The 20074-nt window shown below is 40.2% G+C and overlaps 1 protein-coding gene across 3 annotated transcripts in view; it reads left to right on the top strand.

Moving 5' to 3' along the window:
• The window catches only part of wbp4 (WW domain binding protein 4), a 57246-nt gene that overhangs the window by 14548 nt on the left and 22624 nt on the right, over positions 1-20074 (top strand). For all 3 annotated transcript variants that reach the window (XM_072584688.1, XM_072584686.1, XM_072584687.1), the window contains 3 exons: positions 4711-4773; positions 4872-4998; positions 7362-7505. In XM_072584688.1, coding sequence (XP_072440789.1) covers positions 4935-4998; positions 7362-7505 — 208 coding nt within the window. In that variant the 5' untranslated portion in view covers positions 4711-4773; positions 4872-4934. The remainder of the gene's footprint in view (positions 1-4710; positions 4774-4871; positions 4999-7361; positions 7506-20074) is intronic.

A 20074-nucleotide genomic window follows, 5' to 3' on the forward strand; every position in this document is an offset into this window, starting at 1 on the left:
CAGCAAGCAAACCTACATCCAGAATCTCAACCTGAGCTCTTGAACATGTTAATTAACTCGATTTTGATAGTGCTACTTTGTTTCAGATTAACTGTAATAAAATTACTGTTTGGACATTGTTCAATGCATCAAACTATTACCAATTATTATTGATGTGTTCTTAGAGGTAACTATGTTATTATATCAGGTCAAACTTTTTTGAGTGTCTCTTAAAGGATAGAGTTCTAGTCCAGGGGTGAAAAGAATTTGAGGGAAGGCAAGATAAATTGGATAAATTACTCCAGATCAACAGGAATGTAGTTAATTCTTCTCAAGTGGCCTAGCAAGTCACTCTGTTAAATGGTAATTAGGAGCGGCTAACAAATACAGGCCGAGCAAGCAATCTCCATATCCTGTGAAAAAAAGAAAAATAAATTCCTTTCATATTCCTATCATGGGTAGGAAAGAAGCATTATTTTATCAGCATTGGAAAATAACTAACTGTCATGGGAATGAGAAAAGCATAACTTTTCACGAAGGAAAGGGGTCTTAACGCACAGATGTTGAAACATGATACAGAGCATTTCTGACCTGGTTACTGGTGAGCAACCTGTTAAGACAACATGTATGTGTCTCTTAGATGAAAGAAAACAGAAATACGTAGGAAGAGTTGTTTCTGGTCCCACTTGAATGACCATCTAACAGTAATGTCACATCTTTACTGTAGAAAATGTACCAAAATGCTTCATAGAGGAAGTAGAAAAATATCTCAAAAGCAATTAAGGAGCACATGAGTGCATGTTAAGGAATCTTGGTGTAAAAGATGGGTTTTACAAACTTTCTTGCAAGGGGAGAGAGGGTAAGTTTAAAGAAGCAGAGAATTTTGGTGGACGTACCTGAGGCAATTGAAGGCTGAACCAACATTTGTGGGTCAAAGGGTGAGTGAGGATTTTCTTTAAATCAGGAATGCAGAGTATGAGGCGACGGAGGATATTAGTGGAATCAACACTGATCGTTCTGTTTCTATATTATTGTTTAGTTAAAATGATAATGACCAAGGTTTGTGAAGGTTTGTAGCTCAGGTTGAGGTTTAGGGTGTAGGTTTGCTCGCTGAGCTGTAGGTTTGATATCCAGACATTTCATTACCTGGCGAGGTAACATCATCAGTGGCTACCTCCAAGTGAAGCTTCACTTAGAGGTCGCCATTGATGATGTTACCTAGCCAGGTAATGAAACATCTGGATATCAAACCTACAGCTCAGCGAGCAAACCTACACCCTAAATGATAATGACCTTTTGCTATAAATTCTGTGTCTAACACTCGTATTCTCCACAATCACCTGATGAAGGAGCAGTGCTCTGAAAGCTAGTGCTTCCAAACATACCTGTTGGATTCAACTTAGTGTTGAATGATAATGACAGTCCTGTAGTGAGGAGACTGTGTGGGTATTGTAAATGTTATGATATAATTTTGTGGAAACAGTTGGAATAACTAAAAATTTTAGAACAAGGGACGAAGGAGTTTCATGTTATATATGTAGATCTGTGCTACTAAATATAAGCAGTGTACATATGAAAGAGGAAAGCGTTTTTTGCTGATCTCTATGTAATGGAAAAGTGCATTTCTTTAATAGATATACCCTTGGATGAAATAGATTAGAGATTTGAAATGTTTTTAAAGGCTGTTAGAGAAACAGTAACACAACTCCTTGAAAGATTAGACGACACACCCTTCTTCACTGTTGACACAGTTTGCATGTTCAGAATGCATTAATCGCTAAACAATTTTGCAGACTGCTCAGAATACACAAAAATGTTTGAAAGCTGGACAACTCTGATTGGATATGTAAATTGGATGAGTTTTTGCATTTTTTTGAGGAAAGTCGAGAAAGGATAAAAGTATCAGGTGATTTCAGTAATTTATTGTGAACTACTTCATGTTTGAATTTGAGTTTATTTTTAAACCCTACTTTTGTGCTTAGAAATTTTGGTAAAGAAGGCATGGAAATTTTTGTGATTTGATTTCTCAGTACGTGTAATATTAACATAAGTATAAATATTATAAAAATACTTGTATTATTAATTATTTTGTTTAGTTAAGCAGTTTGCATTTGTAAGTGTTAACAAGAGTAAGATACAACACAATTTTTTATTTGCAGATACAAATTGTGAGTAAAAACCATCACCACTTAGAGTCATAGAGATGTACAGCACAGAAACAGACCCTGGTCCAACCCATCCATGTTGACCAGATATCCCAACCCAATCTAGTCCCACCTGCCATCACCCAGCCCATATCCCTCCAAACCCTTCCTATTCATATACCCATCCCAATGCCTTTAAATGTTGCAATTGTACCAGTCTCCCCCATTTCCTCTGGCAGCTCATTCCATACACGTAACACCCTCTGTGAAAAAGTTGGCCCTTGGCTCTCTTTTATATCTTCCCCTCTCACCTAAACCTATGCCCTCTAGTCCTGGACTCCCCAGCCCCAGGGAAAAGACTTTGTCTATTTATCCTATCCATGCCCCTCATAATTTTGTAAACCTCTATAAGGTCGCCCCTCAGCCCCCGATGCTCCAGGGAAAACAGCCCCAGCCTGTTCAACCTCTCTCTGTAGCTCAAATCCTCCAACCCTGGCAACATCCTTGTAAGTCTTTTCTGAACCCATTCAAGTTTCACATCTTTCCGATAAGAAGGAGACCAGAATTACCCGCAATATTCCAACAGTGGCCCAACCAATGTCCTGTACAGATGCAACATGACCTCTCAACTCCTGTACTCAATACTCTGACCAATAAAGGAAAGCACACCAAACACCTTCTTCACTATCCTAGCTACCTGCGACTCCACTTTCAAGGAGCTATGACCCTGCACTCCAAGGTCTCTTTGTTCAGTAACACTCCCTAGGACCTTACCATTAAGTGTAGAAGTCCTGCTAAAATTTACTTTCCCAAAATGCAGCACCTTTTATTTATCTGAACTAAACTCCATCTGTCACTTCTCAGCCCATTAGCCCATCTGTTGTAATCTGAGGTAACCCTCTTTGCTGCCCACTACACCTCCAATTTTGGTGTCATGTGCAACCTTACTAACTGTACCTCTTATGCTCGCATCCAAATCACTTATGTAAATGACAAAAAGTAGAGGACCCAGCACTCATCCTTGTGGCACTCCACTGGTCACAGGCCTCTAAAGTCAAAAACAACCCTCCACCACCACCCTCTGTCTTCTACCTTTGAGCCAGTTCTGTATCCAAATGTCTAGTTCTCCCTGTATTCTGTGAGATCTAACCTTGCTAACCAGTTTCCCATAGGGAACATTATCGAACGCCTTACTGAAGTCCATGTAGATCATATCTACCACTCTGCCCTCATCAAACCTCTTTGTTACTTCCTCAAAAAGTTCAATCAAGTTTGTGAGACATGATTTCCCACGCACAAAGCCATGTTGACTATCCCGAATCAGTCCTTGCTTTTCCAAATACATGTACATCCCGACCCTCAGGATTCCCTCCAACAACTTGGCCACCACTGAGGTCAGGCTCACCAGTCTATTGTTCCCTGACTTGTCCTTAAACAGTGTCACCACGTTTGCCAACCTCCAGTCTTCTGGCACCTCGCCTGTGACTATCGATGATACAAATATCTCAGCAAGAAGCCCAGTAATCATATAGGAGAAAGTGAGGAGACTGCAGATGCTGGAGATCAGAGCTGAAAATGTGTTGCTGGAAAAGCGCAGCAGGTCAGGCAGCATCCAAGGAGCAGGAGAATCGACGTTTCGGGCATGAGCCCTTCATTCCTGAAGAAGGGCCCATGCTTGAAACGTCAATTCTCCTGCTCCTTGGATGCTGCCTGACCTGATGCGCTTTTCCAGCAACACATTTTCAGCCCAGTAATCATATCTCTAGCTTCCCACAGAGTTCTAGGGTACACCTGATCAGGTCCTGGGGATTTATCCACCTTTTGTGTTTCAAGATATCTAGCACTTCCTCCTCCGTAATATGGACATTTTGCAAGGTGTCACCATCTATTTCCCTGCATTCTATATCTTCCATAACCTTTTCCACAGTAAATACTGATGCAAAATACTCCTTTTTCTGTTAGTATCTCCTCCTTTTTCTGCGGCTCTACACAAAGGCCGCCTTGCTTATCTTTGAGGGCCCCTATTCTCTCCCTAGTTACCCTTTTGTCCTTAATGTATTTGTAAAAACCCTTTGAATTCTCCTTGATTTTTTTCTTCCCTGGGGTCAGGGAGTCCAGAACTTGAGGGCATAGGTTTAGGGTGAGAGGGGAAAGATATAAAAGAGACCTCAGGGGCAACTTTTTCACTCCGAGGGTGGTATGTGTATGGAATGAGCTGCCAGAGGGTGTGGTGGAGGCTGGTACAATTGCAACATTTAAGAGGCATATGGATGGGTATGTGAATAGGAAGGGTTTGGAGGGATATGGGCTGGGTGCTGGCTGGTGGGACTAGATTGGGTTGGGACCCAATCTAGATTGATTCTGGTCAGCATGGACTGGTTGGACCAAAGGGTCTGTTTCCATGCTGTACATCTCCATGACTCTATTTGCCAAAGCTAGGAATGGAAAGTTGATGCTAAGCTAACCAGCAACACCAATGTCTGTTCAAATAATTTTGAAAAAGCATTGATTGATATGTATTCGAATATTAAAGTTGTTACTTTGACACCTAACAATTCTTGTTGTTCTTTTCAAATATTTCCCTTAGAGTGTCGAGTTTCATGAAAGAGGGAAGAACCATCAGGAAAATGTGGCCAAGAGAATCAGTGAGGTACATCTCCTTGATTCTTCTTTCCCTGTTGATATTTATTATGTATACACTTCGCATTTTTGGCTAGTCCTGATTGACATGTTTATCTGTGCTTCTAGATCAAAAAGAAAAGTTTGGACAAAGCAAAAGAAGAGGAGAGAATAGCAAAGGAATTTGCTGAGATGGAGTCTGCAGCTATGAAAGCATATCAAGAAGACCTGAAGCGACTTGGAGTAAACATTTCAGGTAGCATTTATTCTTGCTAAAGATTTATTTTTATTTGAGAACTGTTGAAAGTATTTGTGACCCTATCAGTTCATTTTGAATTTCACATGAGAATGCAAATTAAGAGCATCAGTAGACTACAGATATTTGGGGTCTATCACCAGATCTATTGTTCAATAATATCAAAACTGATCTCATTGTGGCCTCAACTCCACATTCTGGCTTACCCTCACTTAAGAACAAACCCCTAATTGTGATGCAAACACCACAGATCACGACTCATAAGTTAAGCTGTGAACAATCGAAATTTCCCAAAAAATGCAATTTTACTTGTACCTCAAACATACAAATTAGAAGCCATATCAAGTATAAACTCGGAGCCACAGTGTTGGTGTGAGTGATTCCCATTTTGAAATGCAAGGAAAATATATAGGTCATTCAAATTAAATAAATGTGGCAGGTTTTATTGAATGAATCAATTCTACAAGCTTATCTTTAACTACAATAGTATACTGTTTTAAAAACCATCTGATTCATTGTTTTTCGCATCCAGTGCAAAGAGTTAATTGAATCACTTTGGCTGTTGCACTATAGTAAGGCTCCCATTTTGGAGTGGATTATGCATTTTTACTTTCAGAATAATTCCTCTCCTACAAAACATCTTCTTTTCTATCTTTGAATTGGATATTTTGTATTTTTTTAATGATCTGGTGAGTTTGTGCATGAATAGCACCTAATGATTTGATGACAAAACAATACAAAATGGAAAGTGAAGCAGCACAATTATTTTTATTCTTTCTGAAGATTTATTCTCCATCAAATATTCGCATTAACATTCATCAGGAGCTTAACCCTTGAATAGCTTGCAGAGGCACACATCCAATTATTGAACTGCATGTACTAAACTCTCTGGTAGAACTTCAAAGTGTGTGTTCTTTCTTCAGAGGTGCCGTTGATATTATTGGTTGTATGAGATCTGAAAATGTCCCATACTAATTAGTTGCGTTCTTTACGTAGACCACTTGAGATGTCCATTCTGTGCCACAGGTGCAGATGACACCAAAATTGGAGGTGTACTGGACAGTGAAGAAGGTTACCTCAGTATAATGGGACCTTGATCAGATGGGCCAATGGACCAAGAAGTGTTAGATGAAGTTTAATTTAGATAAATGTGTGGTGCTGCATTTTGGGAAGACAAATCAGGGCAGGACTTATACACTTAATGGCAAGGTCCTGGGGAGTGTTGTTGAACAAAGAGACCTTTAAGTGCAGGTTCATAGTTTCTTGAAAGTGGAGTTACAGGTAGACAGGAAAGTGAAGGAGGCATTTAGTATGCTTGCCTTTATTGGTCAGTGCATTGAATATAGGAATTGGGAGGTCATGTTGTGGCCGCACAGGACATTTGGTTAAGCCACTATTGGAATACTGAGTGCATTTCTGGTATTCCTGCTATAGGAAGGATGTTGTGAAACTTGAAAGGGTTCAGAAAAGGTTTACAAAGATGTTGTCTCAGTTGGAGGGTTTGACTTATAGGGATAGAAAAGAGTGGGGCAATTACCCCAAAGTGTCAGAGACTGAGGGATGACTTTGTAGAGGTTTATAAAATCATGAGGGGCATGGATACGGTAAATAGACATGATCGTTTCCCTGGGGTGGGAGAGTCCAGAACTAGAGTGCATAGGTTTGAGGTGAGAGGGGAAAGATTTAAAAGGGACGTAAGGGGCAACATTTTCATGTAGAGGTGATGAGTGTATGGAATGAGCTGCCAGAGGAAGTGATGAAGGCTGGTACATTTACAACACTTAAAAGGCAGCTAGATGGGAATATGAATAGGAAGGGTTCAGAGGGATATGGGCCAAATGCTGGCAAATGGAACTAGATTTATTTAGGACATCTGGTCGGCATGAACAATTTGGACCAAAGGGTCTGTTTCGGTACTCTGTATTTCTATGACTCTAACTTCACTCCATTGTTATCCATCCCATCGTTGCACGGACATGCTTGTAAACTTCTGTGGGGCACATGATTTTCAGAGTGGTTTTACGTTTGAAAATTGCTACAGGCTTTAATTTCATTGACCATGCACGCTGATACCACTATGAATCTTGTCTTATCGTATTCTGTGATTTCCATGAGAAATACATTCGCACTTACTCAAATACTATGTTTCTCAAGGAAAATTGTATTTACAAAAATAAAGTCCTTCGTTTTAAAAAATATTATTTCCTTTCCATTTCTTTATGCCTCTCTCCCTTCCCTCCTGTCAGTTTTCCGCAAAACAGTTGAATGTCTCTTTTTAAAGAAAGTAAAGAATAGTTTAAAATTTAAATATTTTCTACTTCTTCAAGCTCTGTAATTGAGAAACAAATGTTTTGCTGTCTTAGCTTCATCATCGTCAAGTACGACTGAACAACAACCAGGAATAAAGGCCTCTGACACACAATGTACAAAGCAGAATACAGCAAATATCTGGGTACAAGGTGTTTCACCTGAAGGTTATTTCTATTACTACAACACTAAAACAGGAGGTAAGACCTCAACTTGGCTTCTATCTAAATTTTGCTCTGTGTATATAAAAAAAATGTCTGTATCAAGAATTTACCTGTCCATTGCTCATGATTTATTCCCTAAAAATGTGGTAAATTTGCTTCTTGAGCACTAGCTTTTAAGTTGAGAAATTTATTGAGGCGTAGCACAACAACTTCCAAAAGCTCAGGCCAAATCCCACTTTGGTTGTCATTAAATCTAATTTCAAAAGTCAATTTAAAATAAAAACTCCCTTTTCATCAGTTGCCTCCCTGTACCATGTGACATCCTTCTTCCCAACAAAGCCTTTGCCTGGAAGTTGGTCTCTACTCCCTACTTCTCCAAAGCAGCAAATCCACTTTCTGGTGTATTGGGAAAACAACCTTTAAAAATGCTCCTTTATTTTTAACTGGAAAAAGCTCACCTTTTGTCTTATGGTGTCCTTAATTTACTTAATGTTGGTGAGTACCTAGCACCATTTATTAATTGTGATTTGATTTGATTTGTTTTATCCTACCCTGCTGATCGAACCGTTACTTTCAGATCTTTACTAATTTGTGCTGTTTCTCCACTCTTTTCTATCGAGTCCGGCTGTTAGTTTTAAAGTTTGGGTCTTTTGCTGTTACTCCACAGGCAGCCTATTTGGTAACTGATGTTATGCACCTCTGGTGTTCTGTCAAATGCTTTGATGATTAATTTGCTACTAACTTGTACTTTTCTAAAGCATGACCAGACCATTCACTGCGCACTTCCTCTAAGTAAAGGTAACTGTCTGTTGTTGATGCTTTAGTTTTTGGCATACACACATTCCTGCAATACTCTGGTCTTGTAGATCGCTACTGTGGCATATTTTCATGAAGGAATGTGTTTCTGTGTAATTCTCTCTCAGACCAACAGCAACTAATGCATTATAGTTCAAGCTTTTCATCTTGGATCATGTTTATGTATTAACATTCCTTGCTTCATTATCTCATTGTAACATACATGTCTTGAATCTTAAGTTGCCTTCAGAAGGCTTGATGTCTTTTCGAATACCATATGCCCTATCCCCACACCCATTAATTTACTTTGAAGCTTTAGTCTTTCAAGTGTTTAATACTCCTGTATGTGGAGTGACTCTTCCTGAATACTTAAACTAATTTTGCAAAAGATCATCTGATGGTTGATCCTTCTTTAGCTTAGCTACCAGTAACACTATTCCAGTATTTCTTTCTTTGGTCTTTATTTTAATCTCTCAACAGTCAAATGTGACCTATACAATCTTGTCATCCTCAGAGTGTTTTTATTGGTAATTGATTCTATCATTCCCTACGCTAACATATTCTTTCCCTGGAACTCATTCTGGAGAGCTTCCAACTTTGCACCTTCCCCCAACATGCTGCAAGCATTGAAAATTCTACACACTACATCCAGTTTCATATCGGGGTAAAAACAATAACTGCAGATGCTGAAAACCAAATACTGGATTAGTGGTGCTGGAAGAGCACAGCAGTTCAGGCAGCATCCAACGAGCAGCGAAGGGCTTTTGCCCGAAACGTCGATTTCGCTGCTCGTTGGATGCTGCCTGAACTGCTGTGCTCTTCCAGCACCACTAATCCAGTATCCAGTTTCATATCACCTAGTTTTGAAGTTTGTCCTTCTTGCCTTTTCAATTTTGAATGTTAATAAAAATTTATCTGAAATAATGTTGTTCTGCTGAATTGAATGAGTAAAAGTGTATACTTGCATAAAATATCCTCATTTAAGTGATAGAGCTTGTGTTTGTGAATTGGCAAAAACTGGATATTGCCCCAGAAGCTATTTATTGTTTAAGGTAATACAATTAGAGAGGTTGATTGTTTTATTTGGACTGTTGTATGTATAAACGAGTGTCATGAAGTGTTGCTTCACACAAGTATCTTTGGAGTAATCCAAAATACAAATGTAATGTACAGAAACCCCTGTTCAGTGAAGAGTTTAATTGGATGTTTCATTTGAAACACGTTCTGAGAGAATTGTATTAAATGTGTAATGTATAAATAAGAGTATATAATTCCTAAGGCTTGCTATAATGTCACTTTTCAAAGTTGTCTTCTGTGATTGTCTTTGAAATAGGTTTGAATAGTTTCATGACACTGTCTCTAGATTAATGCAAAGTTCCTGGCTGAGAAGGGGTGAACCCCCACAACAGGTGACATCAAGATTATTTTAATAAAGATCCTTTTCCCTGTGGATAGCTTCCATAAAAAGATAATTTAACCAGGCTTTGTTTTTGAGTTTTCAGTGAAGTGAGACTATTGGTTACTAACCATGAGAAGAACTAAAAACGCAACACACAAGACAATGAATAAGATATGAGCTCCCCCCTTTTCTCCACCCCCCCCCCCCCCCCCAAACAAAAGACATAAGTTAGAAAATGATTTCTGAGTCCGGTTTAAGACATTTGTGAAGAACAGTTGTGGAAGGTTTGGGGCCATTACATGGGGTGATACGAATAGCGTTGATGTGGTGGTTGAGCAGCGATTTTCAGATTCTTGGCTTTGCAGGTTGATTGAAAGTAAGTAGGATGAAAAAAATTCAATGCTGGCTTCCTAGCAGCACTCAACAATAGTATTTTCCCTTTCTTTCTAACAGTGCAGGGTGTTTATTAGCTGTTCTCAAATTGAGCTTCAAATCATGATTCCACTTATTAGTATGTCAGGCCGCTAAGATACCGATCGGAAGTTGTATTCAGTTTTTATTTTTGTATATTCCCCCAGAAGGGTAGAACACAAATTTGTCTGCAGGAGATAAGTTTGTGCTCAGTGGGGCTGGGTAGTCGACCTTTCATGATCTCTTCATTTTTACTGCTTTTGTTTGAAATTTCCCTGGCTCTCTACAGATGCCATAATCCATTGGTCCACTCAGGGAATCGCTGGACTTACATCCATAGTGATCTTTTGGATGTAGCAGTCCTTGTTTTAAAATCAAGGGCAGCACGGTGCATCAGTGGTTAACACTGCTGCCTTGCGGTGCCAGGGCACTGGGTTCGATTCCACCCTCTGGCGACTGTCTGTATGGAATTTGCACGTTCTCTCTGTGTTTGCGTGGGTTTCCTCCTGTGCTTAAAGATGTGCAAGTTAGGTGAATGAGCCCTGGCAAAATGCCGCGTTACCGGAATAGGGAAGGAGGGGAATGGGTCTGGATGGCTGTCTTTGGAGGGCTAAAGGCCTGCTTCCCCAGTGTAGAGATTCTATATTTCTATATTGGAATTCAAAGTTTAATATGTTCGTAAGTACTATGTCCTGATCTGTCATCATGACCTGTTGAGTGAATATATAATTGGCCAGGGATGAAAAGCAGAAAGCACTGGTGAATGGTTGATTGTTTCCCAGAAGGGAGCCTAGCATATTGTTGTTTTCATTGAGGAACGGGTTCGTGTTGGGATTTTATTAATTTCTCATGTGATGTCAATAGTTCTGGCTGGGCCAGCATTTGTTACCCATCCTTAATTGCCCTTGGAAAGGTGGTGATGACCTGCTTTCATGAACTGCTGGGTGTTTATTGGTGTAGGTACATCCATGGTACTGTTAGAAATCTCCAGGATTTTGACACTTAAAAAAACTGCAGTACAGTTCCACATCAGGATGCTTTGTAGCTTGGAGGGGAACTTACAGGTGATGTTGTTCTTAAACTACTGCTGCCTTGTCAATCTAGGAGGTGGTGATAGAGACTATGTATTTGAAAGGTGCTGTCAAAAAAGCTTCATTGTTGCTGTAGTGCATATTGTAAATTGCAGACTGGTGCCACTATGCATCAGTGGTGACGAGAGTACTGTTTAAGGTGATGGTTGGCTGTCGATTAAGAGGTCTGCTTTGAGTTGGATGCTGTTGCAATGGTACTCATCCCAGCAAGTGGGGAATATTCCAGAACACCCTTGACTTGTGCCTTGAAGAATATTATAAACTGTGAAATGAATGGTAACAGACTCTAGGACAAAATGGACATATTCATTTTAATGCAGCAAGATATGAAGTTATTAATTTTGGGAGGAAGAATAAGGAGAAATTTTGTGAACTAGATAGTGCATGTTTAAAGGGGGTGTGAGAGCAAAGTGGTGTTGCATATCTCCATACCTTAGAAATTGGCAGTACAAATTAGATGGCTTTTTTAAAAAGTGCACCTGATCCTTGGCTTTATAATTAGTCAAACTGTTAAACATTAGGGAGTTCTGTTGTGCCTTCATAAAACACTGATTAAGTCTTGACTAGAATCTTGTAGCCATTTCTGAACTCTGCAATTTAGGAAGCAGACATCAAGGTTTTGGGGAGAGTGCAGAGCAGATTCGCTAACATGGTACCAAGGTTGAAGGATTTCAGTTGCATAGGAAAACTGGGGTTGCTTTCCTTGAGTCAGAAAAGATTAAAGGGAAATTTCATGGAGATTATAAAAAATTGTTTTGCTGATGTAAATACAGAGAAATTGTTTCCAGGGGACATACTTGAGGTGAATAAAGTAACGTATTTTACAAAGCGAGTTGTGGTGTCTAGAATTCTCTGCCCAAAAAGATAATGGAACCAGATTTATCAATCACTTTGAGGAGAATTGGATCAATTCTTGTGAAGAACTTTTGCTGGGTAACATTGAAAGAACAGGGGAGTGGGACTAATTGGATAGTTTTTTGTAGGTGCCAGCAAGTACAGTGGTCTGTTGTGGTGCATCTTTTTATAATATATCTATAATGTATTCAGCATGTGTCCTCCTGTGAGTTTGTCATTTACAACATTCACAAGTTGATTAACTAATTGTAAAGTTAATTTTGCTGTTCATATTCCTAATTTCCTGTTTGGAGAAGGCAGTTAAAGGTTTGGAGTTACTGATCAAGTGTATACTTGAGCCAAACAGGCCCTGGCAAAATGGAATTCCAGCCCTGCATTTTCAGCTGAGGTGACAAAGCAGTTGGTGAGGAACGGTGTGGGAAGTATGAGCCAATTTATCAGTTATTGTCAGACAAGAGAGAGACCACTTTAATTATTTGCATTACATGAGAAGCTGTTTGACCCATCATGCCACATAACTGGTAGGTGCTGCAAAACTAGTCCTAATGATGTACTCTCCCCATGGCCCTATCTTTTCAGAACTGATCTCACTGTCCAGTGTAGACAACCTTTCTATTGCTGAAAATTACCATTTACAATGATTACTCTTATTCCTTCAGCTTTTAATTATTGGGGATTCAAAAAGAAATGAAATTATTCCTCTTGTGTCTTTCTTTTTTTTTCTCAATCCAGCTTTCTTTTGTCCCTTTCCAGACTTGATTTAACAATAAATTCTCGACTGAATACTACTAATTAAACAGTTCTTTAATCTGGTTGGTCAAGAAGGAGTAGTCATTTCCGTGTTGATACAGTGCTAGATGAATGCAGGGGAAGCTGTGCTTTTTGGATGGTTGTCTGATGAGACCCCAGGCAAATCAAATGTAAGACTAGTTAATGGCTGCAGCTGTTTTCTTACTATTCAAGTCAAAATCTATCATTTTAAGTCAACTGTTTTGGGTTTTAAGTCTTATGGTCAGACTGTGAGTTGCTATTGAGTTAACCGATCTCCATGTGTCCTTGTCATTGCAAGTATGTTTTTCTGTAATCCCAGTAATTCCCTGCCATCTGGAGTATCCCTGCACTGTAGAATTACAACAATTGAAATATTCACTTTAATTCCATTACATCCACTCCATTTCTATTTCAGTGCAAGTTCAACCCATATTGTTCATGAATGTATACAATGGCAATGTGGTAACCACTCACTCAGATCAAATTTATTGGGTACTTGGAGCAGTGAAGTGTTTAATAAAATGTTCAAAGTCTACTATTCAAACTTACAATATAAGCGAAAATTTGTAATAGTTGCATTAACTCCGACTTTGTGATTTATTAGATAAATGTTGGAAATAGGAAGACACAGGTCTGTGGGGAGATGGTGGGATGTGTTTCTCCTCCTGTGGACTAAACATCTTTGGTTTAACTTCCCCTGTTTCCACTCATTAGATAAATAGCACAAGGTACCTGATCGCGATGTTTTAAATTCATTCTTTCTGGACACCATTGGCAAGTATTGCCCAATCTGTTTTGAAGGAAGCTGTGAACTTTTTTTTTAAGAATCCCTCCAGTATGCGAACAGGCCCTTCGGCCCAACAAATCCACACTGATCTTGTGAAGAGTAACTCACACAGATTGAGATTCTGAATGGAAAACAACTCTTAAGATAATATTGCCATGCACCTACTGCCTATGTCTTGATAGAGCATCTGAGATGCTGCTGAATAAACCTTGAGTTAGTCCATTGCATCTTGAAGATAGAAAACATTGATTCCAAGTGTGCTCATGTGGTTGAGGTGCCAGTTGAACAGATTGCTGTATTTTGGATGATGTTGCAGCTACACATGTCCAAGCAAGTGAAGACTATTTCAATAAACTCCCAAGTTCTGCTTTGGGGAGTCAGATCACTACTGCATGAAAGTTGAATTTCATTCTAGAGACTGTGGAAGTGATTGAGAGCCCAGCTGAGTGTACTTGCACATCTGCATTTGCCTTTGAAAACTGATTTGATTCTACTCTGCAGAATGAAGACTGGTACTTTGTATTTAGCCAGTATGGCAAGACTGGGTTCTTAGATATGCTTGTTGGCAGCACAGTGAACCAGCTGCTTGCTTGGTCTGTTCGGAATTTGTAGGCTGAAGAGCTGATTTAAAAAGTGGGCTAACTGCTTTTAAAATTAGCTTCCCATCTGCCCAATTTTGAGGTAGTGGAATAGATATTGGATTTGGCCCTATGCACTGACTTCTGCTGTTTTGGGATAACCTACCTTAAACAAGCTGAGCAGCACCTTCACCCGTGTTAGGATAAAATTTAATTTTTCCAACCTTCCTGCTATCTGTCAAGCTGAGTTTCTATTTTGAGTTTTCTTTAATTACTGTAAGTTGCAAGTAGGAAAAGGCAATCAAATGTTTACAAGCTGGTCTGTAAATGCAAAATTTTATGCATATTATGGTGTAAGCTATACCATAGGTGCCTTTTCTTAACTCTTTCTTAAATTGATGGCAAGAAGAGCCAGTCAACAATTTGCCTTATAAAACACCTTTAATTAAATAAAATTAAAGCCCTTTCACAGAGGTTAAAGAAAAGAAAGGCAAGCCAAAGGTGGGCATAGTTAGAAGGATGCTCAAAGCCTTGGGCAATATGTGTTTTGAGGGTTCTTCGACCCAGATCGGCCCCACACAAAATGCATTGTGCCTCACACCTAGGCTTGTGTTCATCACCATACAGGTGTTATGTTTATTCCAGATGTCAAACAATCTTGTTTTCAGAAAGAGAAAGACCTGGAGTCAGAATTTTGCAGTTGGTAGAACTTAACGGTTTATAAATGAATAAATCAAGGGAACAGAAGCTATTTATATGGTGTTTTTCATGACCTCAGGCTGAAGCAAAGTACTATTTAGCTAATCATGTAGGAAATACACCAACCAATTTGCACAAAAGCAAAGTCCCACTAGCTTTGTGATGGTCAGATAATCTGATTTAATGATATTGGTTGAGGTACAAATATTTGCTCTGACACGAGGTAACACCCTTGTTCTTTTGGTATCTTTTTGCTTCCATCTGAAGTGACAGACAAGTCATCAGTTTAATATGTCCACTGAAAGATGGAATCTTAGATAATGCAGCATTGGACAAAGGTGTTGGCCTAGATTTCGTACTTGCATCTCTAAAGTGGGATTTGTGACTCGTGACTTTCTAACTTGTACTAGAACACTTGATACCTGGGGTCAATAACAAACGTCTTCAAAAAAACAGGCTGAACCATCACAAGCAGCCTCTGAACCTGAAGCTACCAGAAAGAATTGGCATGGGACATTTGCTCGTGATAAAGTGGTGGCCATGTAGTTGATACCACTAATTTGTTTGTGAAACATGACAAGGTTTGTGGCAGCAGTAATCCTGGCTAAAGTAAATTTGGAAGAAATTTATATTGGCATATCTGTGGATAGTAAGGGATGGTCACATTGCCCTAGTCCTTAATTTCAGATTTCTATACAACATGATTTTTAAAAATTCTGTGTGTGAGCTATTCTCCGTTGCTAGTTGACCTTGAGAAAGCTGGATAGAAGAGTGAATTGTGAGTAGTGTCCATGGACAAGTTGTAAGTGGGCAAATTCATGGCAGCTGAAATATAATGGATAAATGTGAAGTTATCTACTTTGGTAGGAAAAATAGAAAGGCAGATTATTTGAATGGCAATAGACTGGAAAAGGGGGAGATGCACTGAGACCTGGGTGTCCTTGTATACTAGTTGCTGAAAGTAAATGTGCAGGCGCAGCAGGCGGTGAAGAAGGTAACTGGTATGCATGGCCTTCATAGTGAGAAGATTTGCGTACAGGAGCAGGGATGTCTTGCTCTAATTGCACAGGGCCCTGGTGAAAACTGGCCTGGAATATTGTGTGCAATTTTAGTCTCCTTGTATGTTCTTCTTTATAGGAGGGATGCAACGAAGGCTTACCATATTGGGGCCTGGAATGGCAGGACTAACTTATGAAGAAAGACTGGTTTGATCATAGAATCCCTACAGAGTGGAAACAGGCCATTAGTCCCAACAAGTCCACACCGAGGAACTCTGAAGAGGAACCCACCCAGACCCACTCCCTACCCTATTACTCTATGCCTATCCCTGACTAATGCATCTAACCTACACATCCCTGAATACTATAGGTAATTTAGCATGGTCAATTCACCTAACTTGTACCCCTTTGGGTTGTGGGAGGAAACCGGACTACCTGGAGGGTAACTGCTACTACCTAGAGGAAATTCGCGTGGACACTGGGAGAATGTGCAAACTCCACACAGACAGTCATGCGACGCTGGAATCGAACCCACGTCCCTGGCTTTGTGTGGCAGCAGTGCTAACCAATGAGCCACCATGCCACCCTGTTTTGGATGGGACTATATTCAGTGGTGTTTAGGTAAATGTGGGGATGAATGGTGATCTCATTGAAACTGACAAAATTCTAACAGGACTAGACAATGTAAACACAAGCACAATGGTCTTAGTGACCAGGGAGTTCAGAGCCAGGGATCACATTTAGGACTGAGATGAGGAGAAATTTCTTTACCCAGAAAGGGATGATCCTGTGGAAATTTCTATCTGAAAGCAGTTGTTGGCAAAACATTGAATGTTTTCATCAAGGAGTTGGATATTGTCCTTCAGGCTTAAGGGATGAAAATGGGGGTGGGGGAGTGGAAACATGATACTGAGTTAGGTGATCAGCCATTATCACTTCGAATATTTGAGCAGGCTTGAAGGCCTGATTAGCCAAACCCTCCTATTTTCTTCTTTTGAAAAGATGGTGATGAGCTATCATTGCAGTCCATGTGGAGTAGGTTCACTTGGAGTGCTATTGTAGAAGGAGTTCCAGGTTTTGACCCAGCAACAGTGAAGGAACAGCAATATAGTTCCATGTCAGCATGGTGGGTGGCTTGGAAGAGAATTTGCAAGTGGTCATGTTCTCAAGCATCTGCTGGCCTTCTATAAAGACCAAGTTTAGGTTGTGCAACTGTTTCAATGTGTGCGCCTTTCTTTATTCCAAGTTATGTTGTAACACAGTAACTGCTATTTGGCTCGTAAGTCTGCCCATTCATTCGTCAACTTCTTAAACTTCAGGCATATCATTCTATTCCCCTTATTCTTTTACTCATCCAATTTCTTGAGCAATTTCCTCAATCAATCACTGATAGTGGGTCCCATATTCTAACCATTCTGAATCAAGACTTTACTCCTTTATCCCTATAGGGTTTATTATTAGTTTTTGTATTTATGCTCCTGGTTTCGAGATTCTTTTTGTGTACAGAGGAACCTTGATTATCCAAATAACAGATTGTCCAAAGGAGATCTTGAGGTCCCAATTTTAAAGACATGTTTCCAACACTGATCACGTCTCTCTCTCTTCCCTCCCCTTCCCTCTCTTCCCTCCCCTTCCCTCTCTTCCCCCCCCCCCCTTCTCTCTCTTACCCCTCCCTCTCTTACCCCCACTTCCCTCTCTTTTCCCCCCTCCCCTCTCTTCCCCCGGTTGGGGGGCAGGGGCAGCGTTGGCCAAGGTTGTGGGGGGAGCAATGTGCTGCTGCTTCATCTCCTGAACGGAGAGCGGACTTAATAGAAAACTCCGAGCCCCAGAGGGAAAGGCATTCAATTAATTAACCGAATAATCAATTACTGAATGAAATAGTACCCACCCATCTCATTCGGATAATCGAGGTTCCTCTGTAGACACATTTTCTGCACATTTCCCACTAACTAAGCTTTCTATCAGGTCACCTCTAAGTTTTCTCTTTCCTGTATAAAGTCTTAATTTGTTCAATCTCAAAGACTTGAATCTGTTGCTCTGAGACCATCCAATAAATCTTATTTTGTATTTTCTGTGGTTCACCTATGTCCTTTATTTGATTTGAAGAGTAGAATCCGTCTCTGTACATAATGTGTTACCTGACTGGGGCCTATATTGATGTCATGTATGACTTTTATCCAGCTTCTTATTGAATACCTGCACAGTTTAGCATATAGATCATTTCTAATTATTCTTTAGGTTTTTTTTGTTTTAATGGCTAAGTGGAGTTGGTGAAGCATTATAATGAAGTAGTGAAGATCAGTTGAAGGGAGGGGAAGAGGCAACTTGAGAACAGTTTTTTGCTTTACTCTTGTGGATGGGAGGTAGGAGCATAGAAACAGAAGGCCATTCAGCCCTGTCAAGTCTTCCCACCATTCAGTGCAATCATGGCTGATTGAACACTTCAGTGTCTTTTAACCATCCAGAAATCTGCTTTCAGGATCTCATTGCTCTTTCCACTATGTCATTGTTACCTATGACTTTGATACCATGATGGACCACAGCTTTTGGCTGATCTTCCTCCTGGAGAAGGATGTCCTGCAGCTGTTCTGTAACATCTTTGGCCCTGGTACCAGAGAGGCTCACCCATCATGGAGTCATATTTCATTCCAAACAAACACCTGTCTGATCCCCTGACTCTGGAATCCCCTATAACTACTGCTCTCCCATTGTTCTTCCTCCTCCTGTGTACAGCTGAGTCACCCAGTGATGCCTTGAGCTTAGCTCTGGCTGCCACTCCCTTGAGGAACTGTTGCCCTCGCCAATTTCCAGAATGGAATACCGACTTGGGGTAATCCTGCACTACCTAGTTGGTTTTCTTTGATTGTCTGATAGTCACCTATTTTCTCTCTGCTGGTACACTTCTAATCTGTGGTATGACCATATCCCTAAGCACTCACTCCATGTGGTCTTCTGAATCACAGATGCACAATAGTACTTCCAACTGCTCAAGTTCTGAAACCTGGAGCTTCAGTTTACACAACTGGTGACACTTGCTACAGATTTTGTTTTCTCGGTTACATGATATGCCTATGACTTTACACAGACCTAAGTTGTACACTCCAGTTGGCCCTTCTGATGTGCCATATTATAACTCTACTAAAATTACTTTTTACTGTTAGATTAAGTAGGAACTTAATATGAAAACTTATTTGTCAGAAAAAGTAAGGAAAACATGTCTAGAAACCTAAAGATTAGAAGTACAGACTAAACATACTTATCATGACATTATGCACTATTGGTTTCAGTGCTGATAGGCCTCTTGATCTATGTGTTATTTCATCTCCAGCTCACCTCTTGCTCTGGGGACTTTATTTCTTGAAGTAAAATGTAATGAAAGTGCCTTTTTGCCACAGTGCTCAAAATTCCCACTTTGAATCACTGGGGACTTGGGTCATTGGGAAATTCATTCTGACCGTGTGGCTTACTCTGATCAGTATGTAACACTAAGTCTTGGTCAACAGCATTAAATGTTTGAGGAATAATGTGAGCAGAATTTACCCAGGAAAAGCCACTCGGGGTGACCAGTCAGAGAAAATGCCACCCCCACCTCCCTATTTCTCCCTATCTACAGGAAGAGCAAGGGCTGCTCCACCAGTCAGATTTTGTCTTTTGCACTTCAGCTTATTCAGTCACAGTTTCCTCTCATGCTTGCTGCTGCTGAAAAGACAGAGCCTGTGATTAGAGGAATTAGCAAGGTAGGATTGACCTAACTGTGATTGGATGAGCTGTAGAAATTACTGGCCTGTCCCAGGCCTGCCGTATAGATTCAGGAGGCTGACTAGCAGGTATTTAGAGAGCTAAGTACAAGTATCTATCGAGGCTGTGCTCTAGTGTAAATCGGGCTGGTGGAAGCAGAGACTGAGTGTCAGCTGCACAGACAGGATTGGTGAGAGCCCAAAAATGTTCATGGGGGATAAGAGCTACTACTCTGCTCCGCCAAGCACTTTTGTCAAATGTCTGAACTTGTGGTTCCTCTCGTACTGAGCAGCATTACAATTGCAACAACACATCATCAGTAGGGTAAAACTAGCCTCTTTCATGACAGTCTAACTTGCATCTCCTTTTTCAAAAATCTGTTTTATTGTTCATGATTTGGAGATGCCGGTGTTGGGATGGGGTGTACATAGTTTAAAAATCACACAACACCAGGTTATATTCCAACAGGTTTCATTGGAGGCA

The sequence above is a fragment of the Chiloscyllium punctatum genome, chromosome 15, assembly GCF_047496795.1.
Source record: "Chiloscyllium punctatum isolate Juve2018m chromosome 15, sChiPun1.3, whole genome shotgun sequence".
NCBI lineage: Eukaryota > Metazoa > Chordata > Chondrichthyes > Orectolobiformes > Hemiscylliidae > Chiloscyllium > Chiloscyllium punctatum.